Source organism: Ostrea edulis, chromosome 1 (genome assembly GCF_947568905.1).
Source record: "Ostrea edulis chromosome 1, xbOstEdul1.1, whole genome shotgun sequence".
In the NCBI taxonomy this organism is placed as follows: Eukaryota; Metazoa; Mollusca; class Bivalvia; order Ostreida; family Ostreidae; genus Ostrea; species Ostrea edulis.
The window spans coordinates 46,743,261-46,767,340 of NC_079164.1; the positions used below are offsets into that span (position 1 = coordinate 46,743,261).

Sequence of the window (24,080 nt, forward strand, 5' to 3'; positions counted from 1 at the left end):
TTCATTCACTTCTCACGGCTGTAACCTGAGTTCAATCTTCAGGATCGGCAATAGTGTATGGGAGAGAGTATTGTGGTCGCCCGCTCGAACACGTAGATTTCTTCCGGGTACTCCGGTTTCCTCCCACATAAACGACCCCTTCGCGCAAATATCCGAGCCGACAGAAGCATTGATATGTTGTAAAACTTTGTTAATCATCGTAAAATGAAGTTTAAACTTTCTGGGTTTTTAATTATTCCTTCTTACAAAATATGTGATTTCGTACCTAATTGGTAATGCTGTAGCACCTGAATATATCCACTACAACAGACAGCTGTCCTTAAATGAGCGCCATAACTATTGCCACATTGAATATAGAATTCTAAAATATTTGAATTTGCCCATTCTGAGGCAGTGAGAGTTTGTGTTAACTTTATTACTAAAATCTTGATTTAATACCACGGATATCATGGTATTTCTCTAATTAGTCACTTGCTAAGTAGTCACTTAATGATTGATCGTTTACTAGTCCCTTTAATATTCAAGTAAAGGCTTTACTAAACAAATGTAGTATGGCTTAAGGGGGCATGGACATGATTTGCGCTAAAGAAAAATCAAATTTTATTTTTCCATTTTCATTGTTTAGAATGCTTAACTAAAGTGTTTCTAATGGTCAACCAAGATTTAAATATCAGTTGTTGAGTTACGAGTGAGATACAGCACTCGCAATTCTTTGTTATGTGAACAAGGCTCGTGCCATGTTTTTGTTTACATATAGATTGCTTAATAGAACAAAGCATGCTTAAAACAAAATGAGATGTGCTAAACACTAGAAACTATTGAAATGTGTTCAGAATTAACGCTTTAAACTAACTTTTACTCGTATATTTAACATAATTATGTAAACAAAGACATGGCACGAGCCTCGTTTACATACATGTAACAAAGCATTGTGAGCTCTGCATCCCCCATATACCTCGACAACTGGCATTCAAAGTTTTACAGACCATTAGAGGTTTAGTTAATTAAGCACTCTAAACATTAAAAAATGAAAAATCAAATTAGGAAATTTCAGCTCAAATCATGTCTGGGGCCCTTTAAGTACAAATACTATTCTAAAACACATTCCTCAGAGATCTTTTGCTACTCACTATTATTATGACCTGGTGATATTCACGTTTTTGAATTTATGAACTATTAAGGAAACTGAAGGCGTTCGTATACCAAGGGGTTATGCCAATATAAGTCATATATACTTTTCTTGTTATTGATACAACTCACAGATATCATACATATTTCATCATAATGTGGATTAGTGCACTTCACCTTTGAATCTTTATAGAAAACATGTAATCAGAGAGACTCTTTCTGTTTAGTTTCATTGCTGAAGTTCAGATTTAAAAACCTCTTTTTACCATGTGTGACCTGGCGACTTTTCATCAATTTAGTCCTTTAATAACAAAATGTTTGCTTGTTTGTTAAATAATTCCCTTCGACAGCTGTAGGTGAAGTACCACAAATTTAAACAAATGTTTAGAGCTTAAGGCCGTAGCAGTAAAGGTGCCAACACCTATCGCGACACGGGACCTTTGTTTTTAAGGTCATATCCGAAAGACCCTTGATTCTAAATTCTAAATGCCGAGCGTTTGGCGAAGGAGCAATAACTACCTGATGAAACATCATAAGCAGGGCTCGAAGTCAGGACCTCCCGGTCACAAAGCTAACGCTCTACCACTGATCTACCGCAACTGGTATTAGTAATAGGTCCTCTTCCTACGAAGCTTTATTGCTAAAGTTCAAATAATATTTAAGATACTGCATAACAAGACACGCTTGCGAAGGTTTAATTTCTGCTAACTTTACGAGGAGTTAGTAGTAAACTGAAACCCTCGCGGAAATATTTGTATCAAAGCCTCCAAGTTTCCGTTTTCAATAGATTTGGAAAATTAAACTCTCATAAACAGGTTTATTGTTAGAATTCGCGAACATCAGCCCTCCTGTATATTTTCCGCTTTATATTATCATCCGAAAATCTATGTATGATACAGACGGACGAACGAATAGACCCAAATTAATATTTGAATTACTGTGTAACAAAACTAAGCCTGAAGCAAAAGTCTAAACTATACTTTGTTCACCGGAGCTTGCTATCAGAGAACATATGCAAAGTTCGCAACAAATTCAGAAACAAATATGTATGATTAACGAAGTCATAAGTATAAGGTGGACACTGCCAGGAACCCAAGCCTTCAGCGTGGTCCCGGAGAAGCTGCAAATCAGACCGTAGTCTTATTAATCAGCACTATTCTGTCCTTTCTTTCTCATTTACTCAATATATTTCATGTCAGTCGCAGTCCCTCAGCGTGCTCGCTCGCATTCCCTTTCCTTTCGTCGCTCCGAGGTGACATTATTTGGTCAGATTATACGATGATAACTGAGGAAGAGGGAATTTTCCTTAAATCAATCTTTGTGTGATTAACATACGCGGAACAATTAGTGCTACTTCAGCAGTCGCATATTTTAATGAATACATTTTGAAATCTAAAAGACTAGCTTTCTTCCGTAATGAAAAGTACCATCTACTAAATGGATTCTTACTGATTTACGAGTATTCATTAACATAACAACCTCAGGCAGATGACGTCATAATGCCGATATAATATCCCGAGTAATACCGTCTTCGTAAAAATTCCGAATTATTCCGTGAGTGTACAAGGACAGACCGGCCTTCAGGTAAGACATATAATCTCTATTTCCCTTTTTTTAAAACTGAGATATGGACTTAATAATTTTTTTTAGAAGTCACCAGTTTAATATCACACTTTAAATAAAACAAGGCAATCGGTTTCGTTTCAGACATTATCCAAAAAAACCCTAACCTATGACAAGGCCGCATTGTATTTTCAACAAATCTACAAATCATGTATGCCCGACATTTTCGATAAAACCCCTAGATATAAAACATTTTAAAAGTTATTCTTTGGTGTAACAGTTTGCGAATTATTATACTAAATGAAAGTGGTTTTTTTTTTTCAAAAAGGAATAAACTATATGTAAAAAGTATTGCATTGTATCTTAAAAGATTGTTTGAATTTGTAAAGGAGCAATATCTACATCTGTTGTTTTTATGTAATATGCTACCCAAAGATATCTAGCAATGAACACAATTTGGATATGTAGTGTTGAGCCAGGTGGTGGATATTATGTCTGTAGATACCACTGAGAATATACCACCTCTATAGTTAGAGTGTATATGAACTGGCGCTAAGAAATCTAAATTAGTTTTACAGTTTGAATTACCGTATTCCCGAGCAATGCATTGATTAAACAATAATTTCTGATAGTTTTGTGTATATGGAAACTTGACTAAATGAATTAGCAATAGAAGTTCATTTGAAATCGTCTTAATGCAAAGCATTGTTTTCTTTCTTTTTATGTCTTTCTTTCTATTTCTGTTCTTTTTTTTTTATAAATAGAGCTTGTCGTAATCTAAGGTGACAGTACCCCCTCCCCCGATACTCTCTATCCCACATGTAGTTGACAAGACTCCTTCCCAAAATAATCTGCTACAAAAGTAATTATAATGAACAGATCAGTAATATATTTTAATCAAAGCAATCATTGATTATTTGCTTACAAGAATTGGAATTGTGGAAAAAGTTGAAAGAATCATTTCGAACAATCGACTAATGGAATAACATGATAATTCTGCGGAATGTGATTTTCGCCCCCAATCACATTTCTTATAATTAAATTAACGTCTTCAATATTGAATGAGTTAATTATATAAGCAGCACTAAATCGACATCTGCTTACAAACTAAAACGAACGCGATTGGAGGCAGGTGGAATCCCTAAGAATTGGTAAGTACATGCATGTATTCCAGTTTACACGGACTTGGGTATCCATGTATAGTGAATTTATTAACTTGTACTATAACTTCCGTATTTCAAGTGGATTCATATCAGCACATTTGTGTTTTACGTTGACATAGGTCTACATTTAATTTCATAATTAGATGTATTTCAAAATTTGGAAGTATGTGGCGATATTTACAATATCAATATTTTTGCCTTTGATATTTTTTCCAGATTGTAATGATAGCCATTTCCTCATGAATGTGATGCAGTTGTAAACAATGCGCGTATGAATACAGATTAATATAGTACGTCTATTTTAACTGTTGGGAATTCCGATAAAAATGAAATAGAATGTAAATAAAAGAAATAAACTTAATTTTTGAAAATACATAAGAGTGTAAACGGCAAAGCTTCTCGCTGGCATACTTTTCATGAAGCGCTAATGAAGTTTAGTTCGTAAATGCATTTTGCATCCAGAATCATGTTATACAAAAACCTTTATGATAAAGGACCAAATCAGATGATTGTTGCAATTCGAATGATCAGGAATAAATGTAGGATGTGAAAATAGGAATAAAAGAGAACCAATGTTTGATTTGCGACTGATGTCACAAAGTGTAATTAAAGACAACATTTCATTATAATTTACTGTCTAAGACTCGGATGTACATGTCATGCTTCTCACTGAATATCGCACTTTGATATCCTATCCCAAGAAAGCTTAATTAATGTTGGAATTTCCTGAAAAAACGAAATAAAACACCTATAATGCATTAATCTACTTAGCGAACTCTTCTGAAAATCAGTATCTGACTTTGTATGTGAAAAATATACATTTATTTCTACAGCCTTTATTTTGATTATAACAGTGATTATGAAACAGGATAAGAGAGAAAATTTCAGTCAGATTGTTCTACCACCCGTTACAAAAGCACAACAAAAAGTGGAAAATGCTGATTAAAGGACTAGGTTTATTTTATGTATAAAATGGCCTAGTTACTTACTTTCCGTGTCAAAGATATAAAGTGGAACTTTTATATACTCATTATCTTCTTTAATGGAGTTTACTTATAGAAGCGCCTGATCAAGACATAGAGCTCACGGCGGTTGTGATCAATTGACAGGGGATGCTTACTCCTTCTGGGTACCTGATCCCACCTCTGGTATATCCAGGGGTCTGCGTTTGCCCTACTTTTTATTCTGTATTCCATGTCGGAGTTATGAGATTGATCACATTTCGTTATCTTCACCTTTCATTTACAAATTCGTAAAGTTACTGATTCTTTAAAATTATCATTATAGCTCACGATTTGAAAATTAAAAAGAAAAGTGTATTAAATATAAATAAAAGTTTCATCTATCAACATGTCTATGAATTCGATCGCAGGTTGTACCCTAATTTTTATTTTTATTTTACATTTTTGGCGATTTTAAATGAGAATCACAATGCGATGTTTTGTGACGTAAAATGTACAAAATACTCTGAAAAATCATTTATCGTTATTCACGGTTCAAAATCATCAACTCTGATTTCATATTTCCTTTCTGGTGGAAAAGGAAAACGAGCTAGTAAAACACTCTATTTTACACTTGATGATCATAAACCCATGCAATATTACATAATTACACATTTGTAATGGTGTCTGTTTCAACAAAGATATACAGAGTAACATGTACGCGAATGTTCAGTTATGAAACGTTCCCGAATTTCTCCACGTTAAATTCATTTCAAATATTGCTTCATAGAAAAAGCACAACCGTGTCTAAGATTTTTTTTTATGTTTAAAAAAATCTTAATTAAATGGCAAGCTCCTAGTCTGTATTTACGAGGTAAAAGAAGCATTCTTAAACTTGACGGAAATTCAATAAAATTGAGTAGAACCGAATATTGTTCACATCCATAACATTTTTCTGACATCTGTGTGTGCTTGCAATTTTCTAAACAAATATTAATCTTAAAACTGGCATCAATCAAAATCTTTTTATTATTCTTTGGTACCGGTAAGCACGTTAAGAAAATAGAGAATATAAAGAAAATCATAAACTGACCCTAATTACAGAATCTTAGTCTCCACGCGGTTTTGCAGTCTGCTGTGTTCGTGCTAACAGTATATGTAGCAGCTTTGAAACATGTATGCATTTGTTCATTCACCACTGAACAACATGCAATTTTCGAGTTACCCTATAGTTATTTCCCTTTGTTGAACTCTTACGCACGGTAAGACGCAAAACATATTTCATCCACGCTTATCGTTGCGTTCATTTGGTGCTGATTAATCTTAGAAAAACCACATCATACAGAGCTTCGGTTCTAGCCTTTTAACCTCAACCACATGCGCGCATTCGGCAAATAATCAATTCGGTTCGATGCAACCTTTACGATTCACGTCCGAGTTCTCCTTTTCGGTTACGGAAAAGGACGAGTAAGATTTGACAGTATCAGAATCGACATTGCGTCATAACGTACATAAATGTTTAATACGATGCGATTCGCTAAAAATATCATTTGAAATCCTAATTCAATAAACTCGCTTTCATTTTTCTTTTCATTCTATTTCCCAGTTCTACAAAGTCTTCATTGTTGCATTAAAGATTGTTTATTCGTTTTATCAAGACGGTCAGAGTATTTAGTTTTGCATCATACATTCGCCGTGATACCGAAAATTACTTGCTGCGGGAAAAAAAAACCACGCATCGAGATTTCCCTTTGCGTTGACCAATACGGTGTTTGTTGTACATCATGTATCCCCCCCCCCCCCCCCCCGAATTATATCACTAAGTTAATGTTTTGATAACAGGTTGTCATATTTTCAACAATAGATGTAATTTTTTAACTTGGACTTCGAGTTCTCAGTTTTTGAGCTTTACAAATTGATACTGTATACAGAGGATATTTCGCCTGTGTTATTTTTGTTGAAGGTAAAAAGAATTCGCCCAGAGTTGTTTTCTTGCTATTTTAAAGTAAAGAATGAATTTATACTCGCTCAGTTTTAAAATACCATTAAAATAAGTGGAATATTAGCAAAAATATAACAGGGACGAAATTAACATTCTATACAGTAGTTAATTTTGCCAGTATCCATTGCTAATTCTAATATAATGCGGAAAATATGGTTTCATGTCTTACAATGCTTAAAATGAAACATTAAGATTTCTTGGTAGCTGACACAAGGAAATTGGAGGAGTGTAGTTAACTAGGCAAGATCAAAGGCCTTGCACATCAGTCCTGTTGTAAAGGAGCTTTTCCGTGTCTTGGAACCTTGATTTATGAAAGTAATTCTATTGATCAAGTTGAGTTCACAATTTGCAAATACATAAATAAATGTTCATGCACGACAAGCAGAAATGTTGTATAATTTGATCTGGAAATATTGGAAAATTTGCAAGGAAGGAGCAGAACTAAGTTTTATATTTTTAAAAAAAAAAAATGTATTTCGCTTTAAACACGTTTATTCCCGAAAAACGTAAAACTAGAATTATTTATTAATGTCATAGCTGGGTGTCATTGGCGGAACACTTCAATATGGAAGAAATACCCTGAATTGTCTTAAAACACAAAACTTTTAAAACTGGAACATCGTGTATCTAACGATTGGACAATACCCTAGAGAACCAAATCCAAAAACCCGCGAGATTTTCGATAAATAGGCGTGGATATCACATAGTTGGTACATGTAAAATTAAGACATCCAGATAAAGAAACGAAGCTCGCCAGCGCCTCATTGTCAATCGAGCTGAAAGTTGATGATGTGTTGATAATTATTTGGTATGCCATGGACGTAAGCAATGACAAGATGGACAATATCTCGATGGCAGAATGAAGTGTATTGGCATCATTTTATGAGGTTTTGAGATTGAAGACGGGAAACTAACATTTTAATATGTACAACAAATATACACTTCACATTTTTCACTTGTTTCATAAAATATTAATTTCAATAAAATTAAATAATATCGTATCTATCACTTGTTTCATAAAATATTAGTTTCATTAAAATTAAATAATATCGTATCTATTTTACTTTTAAACAATTTTTTCATTTCAATTTCAACAAACCTTCATTTTCCGAATTGCCTTAAGTTTCATTTTAAGTTTAAAAATCTGGTTAGATGAGAAACTTGATCAGCTAACTTTTCGGGTCATTCACAAGACGAATGACACTATGAACTTCGATATATATATTTTTTTTTAAGCAAAAAATAGATTTTTTTCTGTTTGTTTTATATGTGCACTACCTTCTATTAGGGGCCTTCGTAGCCGAGTGGTTAGAGCATCGCACTCAAAATCACACGACCTCTCACCTCTGGTCGGCGCGGATTCGAATTCCGCTCGCGCCGGTAAGTGAGAAAGTTTCCCAGTTTACTTTTGGAAGGTCGGTGGTCTCTTCCCAGGTACATTGTATCTGGGTTGTCTTCCACCAATAAAAATCGGGCAACACCAGATAACTGTAAAATTGTTAAGTGTGGCGGAAAAGAGCAAAAACAAAACAAACTATTATGCTTTAAAGTTCAGTCCATCTTTCTAGAATATTGCACAGCATTTCCTCTGATAATTAACTTTTGTAAGAGCACTTTTATGTGCAAAATTTCAAGATTTTGCACCTGCAATCATCATTATCGAGCCTCTGTCTAAGCAAATCCTTTTTGAATTGGAAATCTCTTTAAAATCAATCTTTGCAACAAATTTCATTGAAAACATAAAATAATTTTGTTTCAGTTTATATTTTCTGACCAGCGATTTGTTTGGCGCGTTAATTGTTTTTTTTTAAAATTGAATTTTACTGCATCAGACTGATGTTCGTAGCATTGTTAGCAAACTAACATGAACTTTTGCAGTATCAGTCGTGGAAGATGTATTTTTAAAGAATGCATGAAAGGTGAAGATACGAACAGTGATCTATCTCATAACTCCTATAAGCAATACAAAATAGAGGGTTGGACAAACACGCACCCCTGGACACACCAGAGGTGGGATCAGGTGCCTAGGAGGAGTAAGCATTCCCTGTCGACCGGTCACACCCGCCACGAGCCCTATATCTTGATCAGGTAAACGGAGTTATCCGAAGTCAAAATCAGTGTGCCAAGAACGGCCTAACAATCGGTATAAAACACGTCAGACAGCATTTGACCCAATGATAGGTTGTATTGGCAAACTAGATCGTTATAACGACCATAGAATTTGCGAAATGCTAACTTTAAACGAGAATGTTGAAACCCATGCACCATCAACTTGTTTGTCAGTAGCCAGCCTCGATTCAAAAACTGACCATAAGCAGAACAAGCTCTTGCGTATCGAATCAGTTGAGAGATATAAACACCATATACAAGTGATAATGGAATATTGCCACACAAATACGAGAAGCTGACGATGGAGAAACTGAAATCATCCCGTTTGTCATAAAGTTGAGTTAGAATCATTAGAAAAGTTTAAAAATGAACTTATTCCGATTACGGGTACATGATACCTTAAGGAGGTATGCTACACCAGAGAAATGATGTAGATGAAAAGTGGAGGATATGTACAACAATATTTTGAAGTTGAAAAATTTCAAATTTACTTTATTTTGTCAAAAAATAGTTTTAGTCGAAGGTAATCTGAAAAAAAATTAAAATCCCTGCTGGACTCGAACCTGCGACCTACAGTTCAGCAGTCGGTATTCTAACCTACTGAGCTACTCGACTAGGTATTTAAATGGAAAAAGAAAAAGTCAAATATTGCTGATATAGATTTTTTCATCCATGTTTTTAAAGGAAGTCAGCCATTATGACGATGTAGAGTATTACCTTAAGAGAGTATTTGACTCTTCGCACCCGTTCCATTACTAAATACTAGTAAATCCACCGTCCATGTGCCTGTGGGCTATGTTTTTAAAAGATACCAGGCTTTGTCCAAGAATTTCATAAAATCAACACAATATGTAATGTGAGTTTGTTTAATTTAAATACTTCAGCTAATCAGATAATTCATCAGAATCGGTCTCGCATATACATGTATCGTAAATGGTGGTTTCGTTGCTCTGATCGATTGATTGATTGTTTTTCGTCCCGTCGAGAATTCTGCATTCATATTGAGACGTCACAAGCGGTAGGTGAAGTACCTAAACTGTATGCTTAGCGCTACAGTGAGGGTTCTTTATCGTGCCTGCCGCGACACGGGATCATATCCGAAAGACCCGTGATTCTCACTTCTAAATGACGAGCGTCTGGCGAAGGAGCGAACGCTCTGCCCCTGAGGTACACGACCGGTCCGGCACTGAATGTATAAGAGCACTGATGGCGAGAGTACCCGAGATACCATATCACGCTGCAGACGCAACACCGTACAGTGAGAGCACTAGATTTACATTGACAGAACTCTCCACACTGTTGACATTGTACTTTATCCACAGATTGTAAATGGTACTGTTGCGATGTCTTGATGCAATTTAAACGAAATGAGAAAAAATAATTTATCGTTGAAATATTTTTAGAAAATTAACCCTGTAAGAAGTTTACAATGTAATGCACTTAATACTTTAAAAAAATTAATTTAAAAGTATTTAAGAAATGAATATGCATAGAACGAAATTCGAAACTTCAAAGCTTACGCACTCGAGATTTGCTACGAACGCTTTAACCGACTACGCTATGAATTTTTTTTTCAGAGCAAGAAATATAATTTATATGGGGGAAAGTTTATTCATTTATTTATTTTTTTTTATTATTTTTTTTTTTTTTACATATAGTGAGTCTTCACTTAATGTTTTGGATTGCAAATAGTGAAAGATTTTTGTTTAACTCCTTTTATCCAGCAATTCAAAAAATGGAGAGTTGGCTCACTCATTGCCAGTATATTCATTTGTTTTCTTTGCATTTTGATGTTTTTATTGGTACATCGGCATTTTAAAGGACGTTACATTCAATATCACGATATATAGAAAAGTTATTAATTGATAAATTGATAATTATGAATTACTTCGAAATGCAAAATGAGTAAATTATTTTTGCCAATATGAGATATTTTTAAGCAATCTTAATTCTTCCTCTGTAGTCATTCGGTCGAACTTGCTCGCCCATCTTCTTTGTGCAAGTACTGTCCGAAATCAATGCGCACTGAAAAATACGAAACGAATAATTAATCTTAATTGTTCTTGTAGTAGTCGCTGTTCGAATAAAATAATGCACAAGTTTGCCTTAAGCAATAGTACTTCTCATTTGTTATATTTAAAAACAGGTTGTGCGGAAAGTACGAATAAAAAGGATCGCGAGTCTCTTGAAATCCATTCCAAACGTCCTCACTGACAGGGAATCCCTTTGTACTGTAAATGTGAATAGAAATAGAATTCTGGCATTGAATTAACGACATATTACCTGCTTCATTAGTGATATCTTTGATCGACCGCCAAAAGACATGTTACAGAATACATGGAGATTTATATGCAAACGTTGAAACATATTAAGTCGCACTTAGTTGTCCATTAGTTGGATTCCTAAGTTCTAATGACATATTGATGCTTGCAGAATTGAAAACAAATTCTGGATGCAGAATTGAAAACAAATTCTGGAAGCGTTTCCCTGTTATAGACACGGTATTATAATTGCAAATCCTTATCATGAGATAGTATACCTATTCATTTTACATCCTATTGCTCGGGAGATTAGTTTAAATACGAATTATAGTTCCTGTAGATCGATATCGGAAGCAAAATGTTTACTCTTTGATAATTTGTGTTTTGAAATACGTCAAAAGCATGTAGATATGCTTCTCTTTTCAAATGTCGCACGATACAATCTCCCTTGTTTCGAGACTTGTTCCAAAGTGTGTGAAGATCTACAGTTAGGGTTTAAGGCAATCTACGACATTACCAGCTGTTGAATCTCGTTTCTCCTCCTCTCATTATATTGGTCCGAGTTTTGCAACTGATCATATGTCTGTATAACCCAAGGACTTCTTTTCCATTTTTCAGAAGGTGCTAGCTCTTAGTAAATTATCGACATAACCTACGGGGTCGTAAAGGACCACTATAATTCGAGGATTGGGTCCTTATAGAAGTTAGCAGATTACGGAGGAAGTGACGTTAATTGAATATACACTTGATTTATTATTAATGTATTTTAAGGTTGGATATAGTACATGTGATATTATACTCGTGATATTTGTAATTCCCAATCTGCAATAAACCCTCAATTACAAGAATTATTCATGTCTTCACAAGGGAATAATTCAATTTCCCAAAACATTTAAACAAACGGCTATTGAATACAGACACTGGTATGTAATTTGGATCCTATTTTACATATACACATGTATTTCAGGTGAATTGTGACTGTTCACCTTAAAACGCCATGCCACTTCTTGAAAAGCATGCTGGTGTGAAGCACTGCATTTCATACTCTGGTGTATTTTGAAAAAATGAAATATGATTCTTATTCTCTCATTCCGTTTTCATTGTTGTCGGAATTCCCAGCTATATTTATCAAGTGCAGCGCGTTCATGGGGAAATGCCTGTCATTACAGTATATTAAGATACCAAAGGCAAGGTACATGTAAATATTTGGCAATATCAACTTGTAAGATAAATTGGTGCAAGATATTTCAAATTGTCTCCCTTCAAAGTAAAGGATGAAAGCTATCCAATCTGCAAAATTATCCTATCAGGATTTCGTCTATGTAAACATGGCAGAACAGTGGTTTTATTTGGAAAAGAATTGTTATATAAAATGATTAGCCAAGAGATTTCTTAAATATAATCATATGTAAAAACATGGGCCCATTGATTTAGCATTCTACAAAATGTGAAATGTCTGTTATACTTAAAAGTTGAAAAAAATCAATACAGGTGTTCTCTGAGGTATCTTAAACATTATCCATCAATTCTAAATCTCCAATCACCCTACTTCTTTTTGTCATTGAAATTGTATTGGTCATATGATATAGCGTCATTTTTTCACTAAAATAAGAATGATGTATGGCAAACATTCATTTCAATATAGTGTGAGCGTTCGTTTCTTGAAATAAGTACGTTTTGATTAAAATCTTAAAATTCCCATTGACGGAGATGTGACGCGATAGCTCACTGATACTTGTATTACATGTTACTTAAATAAATCACGTGTATATTTACTTACACAGGCATGCTTTTCATACCTAAACAGGAGTGCGTGTTTGCTTTGATTACCATTAGCTATTAAATGCTTTATTATGAAAGTTCAAATCCAATGCTTGAGTCTACATCTGAATAAATAGTTAAGGATATTAAGAACAAATAAGCATCTGTTTCCCTTTGTAGCCAGCCTTCAGGCTGGTTCTTCCTTTATATCTCTAATTAATTTGAAATAAAAGCCAACACCTGACTTTCCAGGTTTTTCTTCTTCAAAAATTAAGATGAGTGAAGCAGTATCCATAACAATGTATAGGAAGATAGTATTTGTTCATAGTATCATGTTGTATTGTTTTTATTTCGAAATATACAATGAATACATATTTTACAGGAAGTCAATTTGACCATTAAGTCCGAGAAGTAAAATCTCAAAAAAGGTACCATCGATAATTTGTTAAAAGATGCTTTAGAAAATCTGGGAAGTGTAAATTCCGAACTATACCGCTAAATCTAATCGGTCCAATGATAGTGGTGCATTAACCTAAAATTCGTTTGCCATGTGTTGAAAGGAACAAAGATGTAAAGTTTTATAAACCGATTAAACCCACTCGTTTCTTGTTAGAGTTATAGAGATCCCGGAATCTCTACTGCAGACTGGTTTCTGGGATCGGATTCAGAACGGATAATTTGCTTTCGCTCCCAAGGCAATTATATAAAGGATAAATTTTTAATCAAGTAACTGTTGAACAAATTGGAGGATTTATAAAAATAGAGTAAAGCAAACCAGGCTTTATTGGGTCTTTTGTAGATGAAGACGAGCATCAAAATGGCAAGATATCATATGATCACATTGGCTGGGATACTTCTGCTAAACTATGTCTCAACTCAGGTAGGTAACGAATTCAGGAATGGTTACCTCTGTTTACTACAAACATCTTTTACAAGTATTATTGGTAATGATTTTGTGAGTTGTGGGTTTTATTTGTTGTTGTTGTTGAAGTAATGTATCAATTTTGTAATTTCCACAAAATGTTGAAATTATTTAAAGTTACTTAGGAATGGTCAGCAGTCATAACCATCAGATTTTGCTGTTTGCAGTAAATACGAATTAAAATCAGAGCGCACTCGCACACGCTTAGTTTCGTTTATTTATTCCGTAAGTATTGCAGTCGAAGGACGGATTGAAAGGTGATTTTTAATTGAAACATCTTTTATTGCATACACGGTATACAGAAGGTTCGAACACAAGTTTTTATAACTTGTTTTTGAACAAAATTAATGGTGGCATGTACGTAGACAAAATATAAACATATGCCGATGTATGCATGTAATAACTCCACGAGCATCTCAAATTTTGTCCGTTTTAGATCTCGTTGTATTCTAAAATTATTCACCTAAAGTTTTCAACTTAAATTACAAGTTTTACAACAGTTAAAACTTTAATTTTATTTTTGATAAAAAAAAATTTCAAAATAGAGTGGGCATAAAAAATATGCTTTCAATTAATGATTTTATGTCACTCCTCCTAGACACCTGATCTTACCTCTGGTGTGTTCGGGGGTCCGTGTTTGACCAGCTATCTACATGTACTTTGCATTGCTTGTAGGAGTTATGAGATTGATCACTGTTTGTTATCTTCACCTTTCATTACCACATTTATATGAACATAGTACAACAGATAGGTTAAGTCAACAAAATACATTTTGTTTACAGAATCAACGATGCAACCCATAATGTTTTGAAATATATATTTAAGATTATTATGTACTAGTTTGATTGTCAACATTTTCACCAGTGCTAAACAATAACATTTTTTAAGAATCAACAATCCAACCCATTATTTTCTACCATATTATACATGTATATTCAAAATTATTATTAGCTGCAGATCTGTAGCTGTAAGGAAAACTAATGGGACAAACCAGAGATCTACAGATCCACTTCTTATGGAAACCTTCGATTTATGGCGCAGAAAAAAAAAACCGCACGGTTAATGGATGCCTTATATCGTTGTACATATATGTATTTCTTGCAGCGCCGTTTCAAAATTTTAATGAAAAAAAAAATTCCAACATATTTTCTCACTATACTTGTGTCCAAACATACCTTCAAACATTAATTAATGGAAACTCACGGCTTGAAATGATTTCGTTCGTACATGTAGGTAGCCGATCAAATCGATCCCGGTTGCTTTCCTTACTAGTACTTTTTTGGAAACAATAATCTCTATGTGAACAAATATCCCCACAAAATTAATAGTTTTAATTAAATATTTTAGATGAAATCATCCCAGTTCGTTTAAAAAAATAATTGTTTAAAGGGAAAACCTAACCACATTGTTGCTTTTATGAATAAAATATTACTTACGGATATCATAAATGACAGTCTTTAACAACAAAAATCCTTGCTTAACAATTAAATCAATATTACTCTATCATATATCTTATATTACTCGCCGCTAAGAGAGCGGCCATTGAAGTTTAATTTATGACGTCACACCGTCTGTTCCGGTTTATTTCATCAGCAGCACTGTAAACACGACAAGTCACGAACAGTTACGTTTGGAGCCGTATAGATTTGAGTCCGTTATTTCGCAAGAAGAAATTAAGGAAAATATGACGTTCAGTTGAATTATAGACCAGGCAGACGGTACACACTTCTTCATACAAATGTCATTGGGGGGGGGGGGGGGGGTTACATCTCCCCTTCGCATTGGTGTAATTCTATTTATTCGTAAAATTTACCACATGCACATCTTGGATGATCTTAACTGGAACAGACGGTGTGACGTCAAAATTATTGAGTTTTGTGGTCTTGAATACAAAAGAGTTCCACATCATGTCGGGAATTTCAATTTTTAACGTTTTCAAATTAGTACTGAAGCTTATCTAGGCCGTACAATGTATATCAACAGAATAGTATAACAAATTTTTATCATATAATCAATCCTATCATTTATCATGTAAAATTGTTTTGGGTTGCCTTCCCCTCTAAATAAATTTGAATTTTGAATAAAAAACGACTCTGTTTTTGCACTTCGCTATTAGTGGTGGGGACGGGGACCACACTACGCTTTTACGCCATACATGTGCCAGGATTACTTTTTAAATACGCAAGTTTTTTTGTTTGGTTTTTTTTTTTTACATCGGGAGAAATTATACATTTTTCATTTTATATCAATTATTCGTGTTTATGATTAATGAAGACCAAATACATACATGTAGTTTGGATTAAATAATAGATCATGTACAAAAATCAGTGGGATTCGATCTGACTGGCTATCTAACATGGCTACGTCAACAAACAAAAACCTTTGAAGCAGCGAGAAGATATGTTTGTACATAAGTTATGCATTTGTTTGATTGTCAAAATATTCACTAGTGATTAACATTTTTTAAATTTCATATCGACGCACTAATCATCCCATATTTTTTTTTAATTTATGGCATAATGCAGGTGAAAAAACATCACAAGATTGTTAAGAATTTTCCAGTGTTCTTGACTTTTGATTTGCATAGCTATGTTTCAAAGATCGATGAATGTAAAAACTATTTTAGACATTCGTGATGCCTTCAATACCCCCCGAATAAAATTAAGCCTGATCTTTCTTTTTATTGAACATACGTTATACATGGAATAATGATATTTTTTTTTATAAAGCACACATATTGCAATAACTCTTAACAAATCATAGCTCCTCCTAGGCACCTGATCCCACCTCTGGTGTGTCCAGGGGTCCGTGTTTGCCCAACTATCTATTTTGTATTGCTTGTAGGAGTTATGAGATTGATCACTGTTCGTTATCTTCACCTTACATGTACCCAAAGGTTGATTGATTGTATATTGTTTAACGTCCCTCTCGAGAATTTTTCACTCATGGAAACATCACCATTGCCGGTAAAGGGCTGCAACATTTAGACACATGCTTGGCGCTTACGGCGGGGCCTCCATGGTTAGAGCATCGCGCTCAAAAACACACGGCCTCTCACCTCTGGTCGGCGGGGGTTCGAATCCCGCTCGCGCCGGTAAGTGAGAAAGTTTCCCAGTTTACTTTCGGATGGTCGGTGGTCTCTTCCCAGGTACCTTGTATCTGAGTTCCCTCTTCCACCAATAAAAAAACGGGGTGCCACCAGATAAACGAAAAATTGTTGAGTGTGGCGGAAAACAGCAAAACATAATCAATCAATCGGCGCATACGGTCTTTGAGCAGGGAGGGATCTTTATCGTGCCACACCTATGAGAGAGACTAGCATTGAAATGACCAAAGACACGAACAATAAGATTGTCAAATATTCGGGACGAGCTATCCCTTCCTCAGGGCAAGCCATAAAGTTTTACATAAGTATGCTAAAGATAGTCAAAGATGTACAATAAAGTTAGTATTGAATCTGCAAACGTATTTACACTGCAAATTGCATTTTTATTTTTTATTTTTTGCTTGCTAATCGATGTGCTTTATAGGGAGCGAATTAGAACATATCCTATTCGTTCAGTTGGTTCATACACAAAGCGCGAAATGATGATGTTTGACGTCATTATTCTCCAGGAGGACGAGTACATCAATTATGGTATTTCCAATTACAATTAACAATCGTTTCCAATTAGCAATTTGTTTCTTTATTACTTTGAGCAATGTACCCATCAGTTGCATAGCATATATACAATCTTACTAAAGTAGGGGGGGGGGTGCTTTTGGGAAAATTATATCCACAATTCATACTAATAAAGACTTTAGGGTTTATGAGAAACTATTTTACTCCTGTGTAATACCTATCTTGGACTATGCATCTAGTGTCTGGGGTTTCAAAAAATTGCAATCAATAGATAATATTCCAAACAGGGTTATTCGGTATTTTATTGGGGTACATCGTTTTTCACCTACATTGGCTGTTTACGGAGACACTGGATGGTACCAAGTCAATATAGACGTTGGATAAATGTTATCCGATATTGGAACAGAGTATTGTCTTTCGATAATGAGCGTATTACAAGAAATATATTTGAATTTGATTACAATATATGTAGAAACAATTGGTGTAGTGATTTGAAAGAAATATTTCATAATTTAGAGTTAGACTATTATTTTGAGTCAAAGCTAATGGTAGATATAAATATGGTTCAATCAAAAATACACTTTTATTATTCAAACCTTTGGGGCAATGCAATTTTCAATATTCCCAAAGTGCGTTATTATGTATCTTTTAAAACGACTTTTGGTAGGGAAAATTATGTAGTTCTGGATATACCTAAATATTTACGTTCAGATTTGGCGCAATTTAGATGTGGAATTTTACCATAACTAAAAGAGACTGATAGATATCATGGAGAATCTGTTGAAGAACGAATTTGTACCCTTTGTTCCGAAAATAGTGTAGAAGACGAAATTCATTTTCTATTGCACTCTCCTTTGATTGAATTGATTGATTGAATATTGTCTCGAGAATTTTTCACTCAAATGGAGACGTTGAACAATATTCCGGTGAATGGTTTCAAATTTAGACCTTTGCTCGGCGCTTACGGCCTTTGAACAGTGAGGGTTCTTTAGCATGCCGCACCTACACTGACACGCTAAATCCGTTTTTAAGGTCATCTCCGAGGACCCGTGACATTCACACCTGATGTCGGGCCTTTGGCGATGGTCCTGTCGCTACATGTTTTAACGACTTAGGTTTGTTGCGGCCGGGATTCAAACCCCAGCCGTCATCATGCAGAGCGAACTCTCTAACCTCTAGGCCACCGCGGCGGTCACTCTCTTTTGTACTACGAGTATCGATCAAAACGTTTTGAAAACACTGGATTTAACCAAATGTTATTAAGGTCAGATATGGATGTATTATGCATGCTAATTTCAAATTATCCTGGATGATGATACTCCTGAATAGCTCTATTCAGTACCTTTCCAACAGTAGAAACACGAGCCTTCATTTCCACATAGTTTTAAACTTATAGTCATTTCAATAGAGCCAGTCGTTGACCACTGTTGTGAAAATGGTTGGGAAACGGGTTGAGAATATTGAAGAAATTAGAGATAATATAAAAGTTCGCACAAAACTCGGGTCATTCGGTAATGCAGATTTTTACTGAATTGCGGGAAGTTTATGGGTCTGTTCAGGTAATCTTATGAGGCAGTTCGTAGGTGGTGAAATAAATTTCTGACTTACACAGAGTCCGTCAAAGATGCAGCAAAATTTGGCCGACCTGTGACTGTAACACGCAAGGCAAATGTCTCAAAAGTCAGGGAAATAATTGAAAGTGATGGCAGATGTACAATTCGTGATATTGCCAAAGCTGTTGGCATATCGCTATCGCGGGTGCATTTCATTTTGAAGCGTATTTTGAAAGTACGAAAGATTTCTGCCATATGGATACCGCATATATTGACAGATGACCCAAAACGGGTACGAGTACAAACCGCTAAGCAATTGCTCAAAATGTTTCCCAAATTCAATCAAAGACAATTTGGAAACGTTGTTACTGGTGACGAAACATGGGTTCATTATTTCGAACTAGTAAGAAAAATTGGAAACAAAATATGGCTAATTAAACACGGTAGAAGGCCTGTAGTTGCCAAAAGAAGATTTTTTTTATTGCATATTCTTCTCATGTGATGGTGTACATGTAGCCGTACAAATTCCGGTGCCGAAGGGCAAAAGTGTTACAGGTCGGTATTACCAAGATGTTATACTAAAATAGCTCAAGAAATATTATCATAAACGACGCCCTGTGTCAGGATTTAGGCATGTTCGTCTACTTCATGATAATGCTCCATCACATACATCTGAGCTTGTGAAGCAATTTTTGAAGTCGGAGAAGGTTACCGTCATGCCACACACACCATACTCTCCAGTTCTAGCCCCAAGCGACTTTTTCATTTTTACAAAACTTAAAAAGTTCTTGTCTGGTCGTCGTTACTAGTCCCGACAAACCCTTAGCTCAGCCATCAGTCAGTGCCTCAGAGGTCTACCTAAATCAGCGTACCGTGACACATTTAGATTGAAATTATGTATTTCAAACCGCGGATAATACTTTGAAGGGATGTAATGTAATGTTCATTTCACTATTTGAGTCGAATACTTTTGAGATATCTTACAATACACATTACATATCGAACACCCGTTAATACTTTCCCAGGGGCCTCCGTGGTTGAGTGGTTAGAGTATCGCGCTCAAAATCATACGGCCTCTCACCTCTGGTTGGCGCGGGTTCGAATCCCGCTCGCGTCAGTAAGTGAGAAAGTTTCCGAGTTTACTTTCGGAAGGGCGGTGGTCTCTTTCCATATATATTGTATCAGGGTTCTCTCTTCCACCAACAAACACTGGGCGCCACCAGATAATTGAAAAATTGTTGAGTGTGGCAAAAAACATCAAAACAATCAATCAATCGTATATTTTCCCCATTATCTCATAAAACAAACTGATAAACCTGGTACTACAGGTGTTTACTTACAACATGCATGTAAGGTGTATGTATATTTTCATGTTTTCCCTTCATTTCTTAACACTGTGCTTCTTTTTTTCTTTATGTACTGCATTTAAGTTTTGTGTTTAATGGCCGATGGGCCGGTTGTTTGATTTATTTTTCATACTGTCTGTTACGATAATGTTTATGAATATACACATGTCACTCTAAATAAATAAACTAGTACTACTACACAAAATTCAAAGTACAGTATTTAGCGCATGCATTATACTAGTGCAATAATTTAAACATTATCCATTCAATGACTTATATATACATAAGTTATATCCACATATACCGTAATAAGTAATCAAGTTTACTGAAAAGTGGAATTTTTTTTTTCATTAGTAAGATATGGACAGAATTCCGCATATATATATATATGTGTATATATATATATATATATATATATATATATATATATATATATATATATAAACCACTATTTACAAATAAAAAAGATGTTAATTAACATTTAATGAGTCTCTAAATATTTCAGCTTTCTGTAGGAATTTCCCTTTACTTAATTCACTGACATTTTCTGTAGACAATAATTGTAGAAGTTTATTAACATACTTGGCCTATACCAGTAATCAGTACAAAAATCAACTCGTACTCGTTGAGAGTCCTCATTATGCACTGTGAATAAATTTCATAGAGTAAAAAAACAATGAAAGTTAACAAAGTGGACTCATGAAACAAATTCAAATAATCTTCAGACATCCCCGCAATGATCATGACTTTCGCAGAAAGATAAAATAAAATGTTACAGAATTTTTTTAAAAAACCCCGTTCAAAGTGCTTTTTTTATTCGGTTGATGATAATCCAATTCAACTGATGGATTATTCTACCAGAAATAGATAAAGATAAATAGATAAACACAGCTTGTGTGAAACAATGATCTGTTATTTACTATAGTATATTTGATTCTGATAACTGGCCATTGTAACTTGTAGAATTCGCCATCATCTGTAGAGATCGAAACTTCCGAAAGAGACCCTGAAATCACAAATGGAGCCCATGGGATGGATTTAAGTACGAGTTCAAAATCGTTTGAACAAGAAAAGCGATTTGATTCTATATCAGGAGTGAGGGGGATGTCGGGTTTTACTAAAAAGAATATTGATTTAATTAACGGAGCAAGGGGATTTAGAGGGTTTACAAAGAAAACGTATGATTCGATTGGCGGATCAAGAGGTCTCATGGGATTTAATAAGAAAAGCTATGATTCAATCAGCGGATCAAGAGGTCTCATGGGATTTAACAAGAAAAACTATGATTCGATTGGCGGATCAAGAGGTCTCATGGGATTTAACAAGAAAAACTATGACTCGATTGGCGGATCAAGAGGTCTCATGGGATTTAACAAGAAAAACTATGACTCGATCGGCGGATCAAGAGGTCTCATGGGATTTAACAAGAAAAATTACGATTCGATTGGCGGATCAAGAGGTCTCATGGGATTCAACAAAAAAAACTATGACTCTATCGGCGGATCAAGAGGTCTAATGGGATTTAACAAGAAAAACTATGATTCTATTGGCGGATCAAGAGGTCTCATGGGATTTAACAAGAAAAACTATGACTCGATTGGCGGATCAAGAGGTCTCATGGGATTTAACAAGAAAAACTATGATTCTATTGGCGGATCAAGGGGTCTTATGGGATTTAACAAGAAAAACTATGACTCTATCGGCGGATCAAGAGGTCTCATGGGATTTAACAAGAAAAACTACGATTCGATTGGCGGATCAAGAGGTCTCATGGGATTCAACAAGAAAAACTATGACTCTATTGGAGGATCAAGAGGTCTCATGGGATTTAACAAAAAAAGCTTAGATCGAATTAGCGGTTCACGAAGTTTAAAAGGGTTCAACAAGAAGAATTTCGATTCCATAAATGGATCAAGAGGTTTACAAGGATTCAACAAGAAAAGTATCGATTCAATCAGCGGATCGCGAAGTTTACAAGGATTCAACAAGAAAAGTCTCGATTCGATCAGTGGATCGCGAAGTTTTCAAGGATTCAACAAGAAAAGTCTCGATTCAATCAGCGGATCGCGAAGTTTACAAGGATTCAACAAGAAAAGTCTCGATTCAATCAGCGGATCGCGAAGTTTACAAGGATTCAACAAGAAAAGTCTCGATTCAATCAGCGGATCGCGAAGTTTATCTGGATTCAACAAGAAAGGTATCGATTCGATCAGCGGATCGCGAAGTTTACAAGGATTCACTAAAAGGAAATATGATTCCATTGGTGTTGTTCGACACCAATCTGGTTTCTCTAAAAGATCTTTTGACCCAATATCCGGTAGTCACGGTTTATCAGGCTTTGTTAAACGAGAAAATGATTTCAATGAAGCGGAGAAAGCGGCATTCGAATCTGCATAACGTTATTTTTGTAAATGTCTTGGGTTTCTTTTGAAAGTCTTATTGATTGTATTATAAGCTATTCTTTACATTTTTTTCAAATCAGAATTCACAATAGGAGACGATTAATGACATTTTGTATGTGACTAAAACGCGGGAAAACAATAGATGGGTCAAATGTACTAATGTTTCACAAACCTGTGACAGATCAGTTGTAATTTGTTTACAGTATTCTTTGTGTCCTTCATGGAAAATAAGTATCAATTTGTTTACATTTATCTTCGTTGTTCTCTTGATACTTTCATCTATTTTATGTAATTTCTTCGATATTTATACGATGATGAATACTGTCATTACAAATATCATATACATTTGTACTTTAAACTGCATATTTGCAATAAATATTTACTTTTCTACACGTATAAAATGTCATTTTAGTTTATAAAAAATTGGTTGAAGGGTGTACGTATGTGTGTTTTCAATTTACTTGTGAAACATCAGTTTATTTCAGAATCATTTAATAACTTCTATATATAGTGATGACTTAACAACGATGCTGATTGGATGAAAAATTCGTTTGATTTCTGTATCAAAAAGAAATTCGTCCGGAGTTCATCTGCACTAAGCACGCGGGACTACTGTTCTCTGGAATGGGTCTTCCCCGTTAACGGCCGTTCTAATTTTAGTGCTATTTATAGAACGGGTATTTCCACAAATGCATTGTTTACGAAATGTATTCGTTTCATGCTACCAAAAATAATCACAACCAAAAATGTGAATAAAATAAATTAATTTAAAGAAACAACACACATGGGCCTAGTGATGACGTGCCAGAATAGTCAACTTGATGACGTAGGGCACTGACTGGCATAGTAGAAGTAGCCTAGACAGATTACGGTTTGTATCGTCTGCTTTACGAGTTCGATAACATGACGGAGCAAGCAGCGACTTTTGATTTGGTAAATATTAATGAAATTGAACTGCGTTATATGGGGCTCAGTCAACGAGGGCAATTTAGATGAAGAGGTGTTGAGCTTTTTACTTAATATTGAATTGGAACCAAGTCGCATTCCACCGTTCCTACGATACAACCAGTGTTCAACGTCTCAAATGCAACACAGCATACATACAGTCACCACTTGTTCCCTTCCTTTATATCTATTTCAGCTTTCAACCATTCCACCTTTAATTTGGCCTATAATTCATTTAATTCTGCACAGTAACTACCTCACCCGAACGCACAGTCAATTTTCTTGTTGTTTTTGTTGTTACGTATAGGTATTCCTACGCGCCATTTCAAAAACGTTAAATTGAGCTTTTTGATGAGAGAAAC

The 24,080-nt window shown here is 34.9% G+C and overlaps 1 protein-coding gene across 2 annotated transcripts; it reads left to right on the plus strand.

The window, feature by feature from the left end:
- The first annotated feature begins 2,162 nt into the window (after nt 1–2,162).
- Nucleotides 2,163–23,174, plus strand: LOC125652509 (uncharacterized). 2 transcript variants are annotated; one of them, XM_048881757.2, is made up of 3 exons: nt 2,163–2,712; nt 13,728–13,808; nt 21,335–23,174. In XM_048881757.2, exons 2-3 carry the CDS (start codon nt 13,728–13,730, stop codon nt 22,766–22,768), a joined length of 1,515 nt encoding a protein of 504 aa, XP_048737714.1. In that variant the 5' UTR covers nt 2,163–2,712; the 3' UTR covers nt 22,769–23,174. The 2 variants fall into 2 exon arrangements, with proteins under 2 accessions (XP_048737714.1, XP_048737705.1); XM_048881748.2 differs by lacking the exon at nt 2,163–2,712 and adding an exon at nt 3,550–3,842.
- Nucleotides 23,175–24,080: the final 906 nt, after the last annotated feature.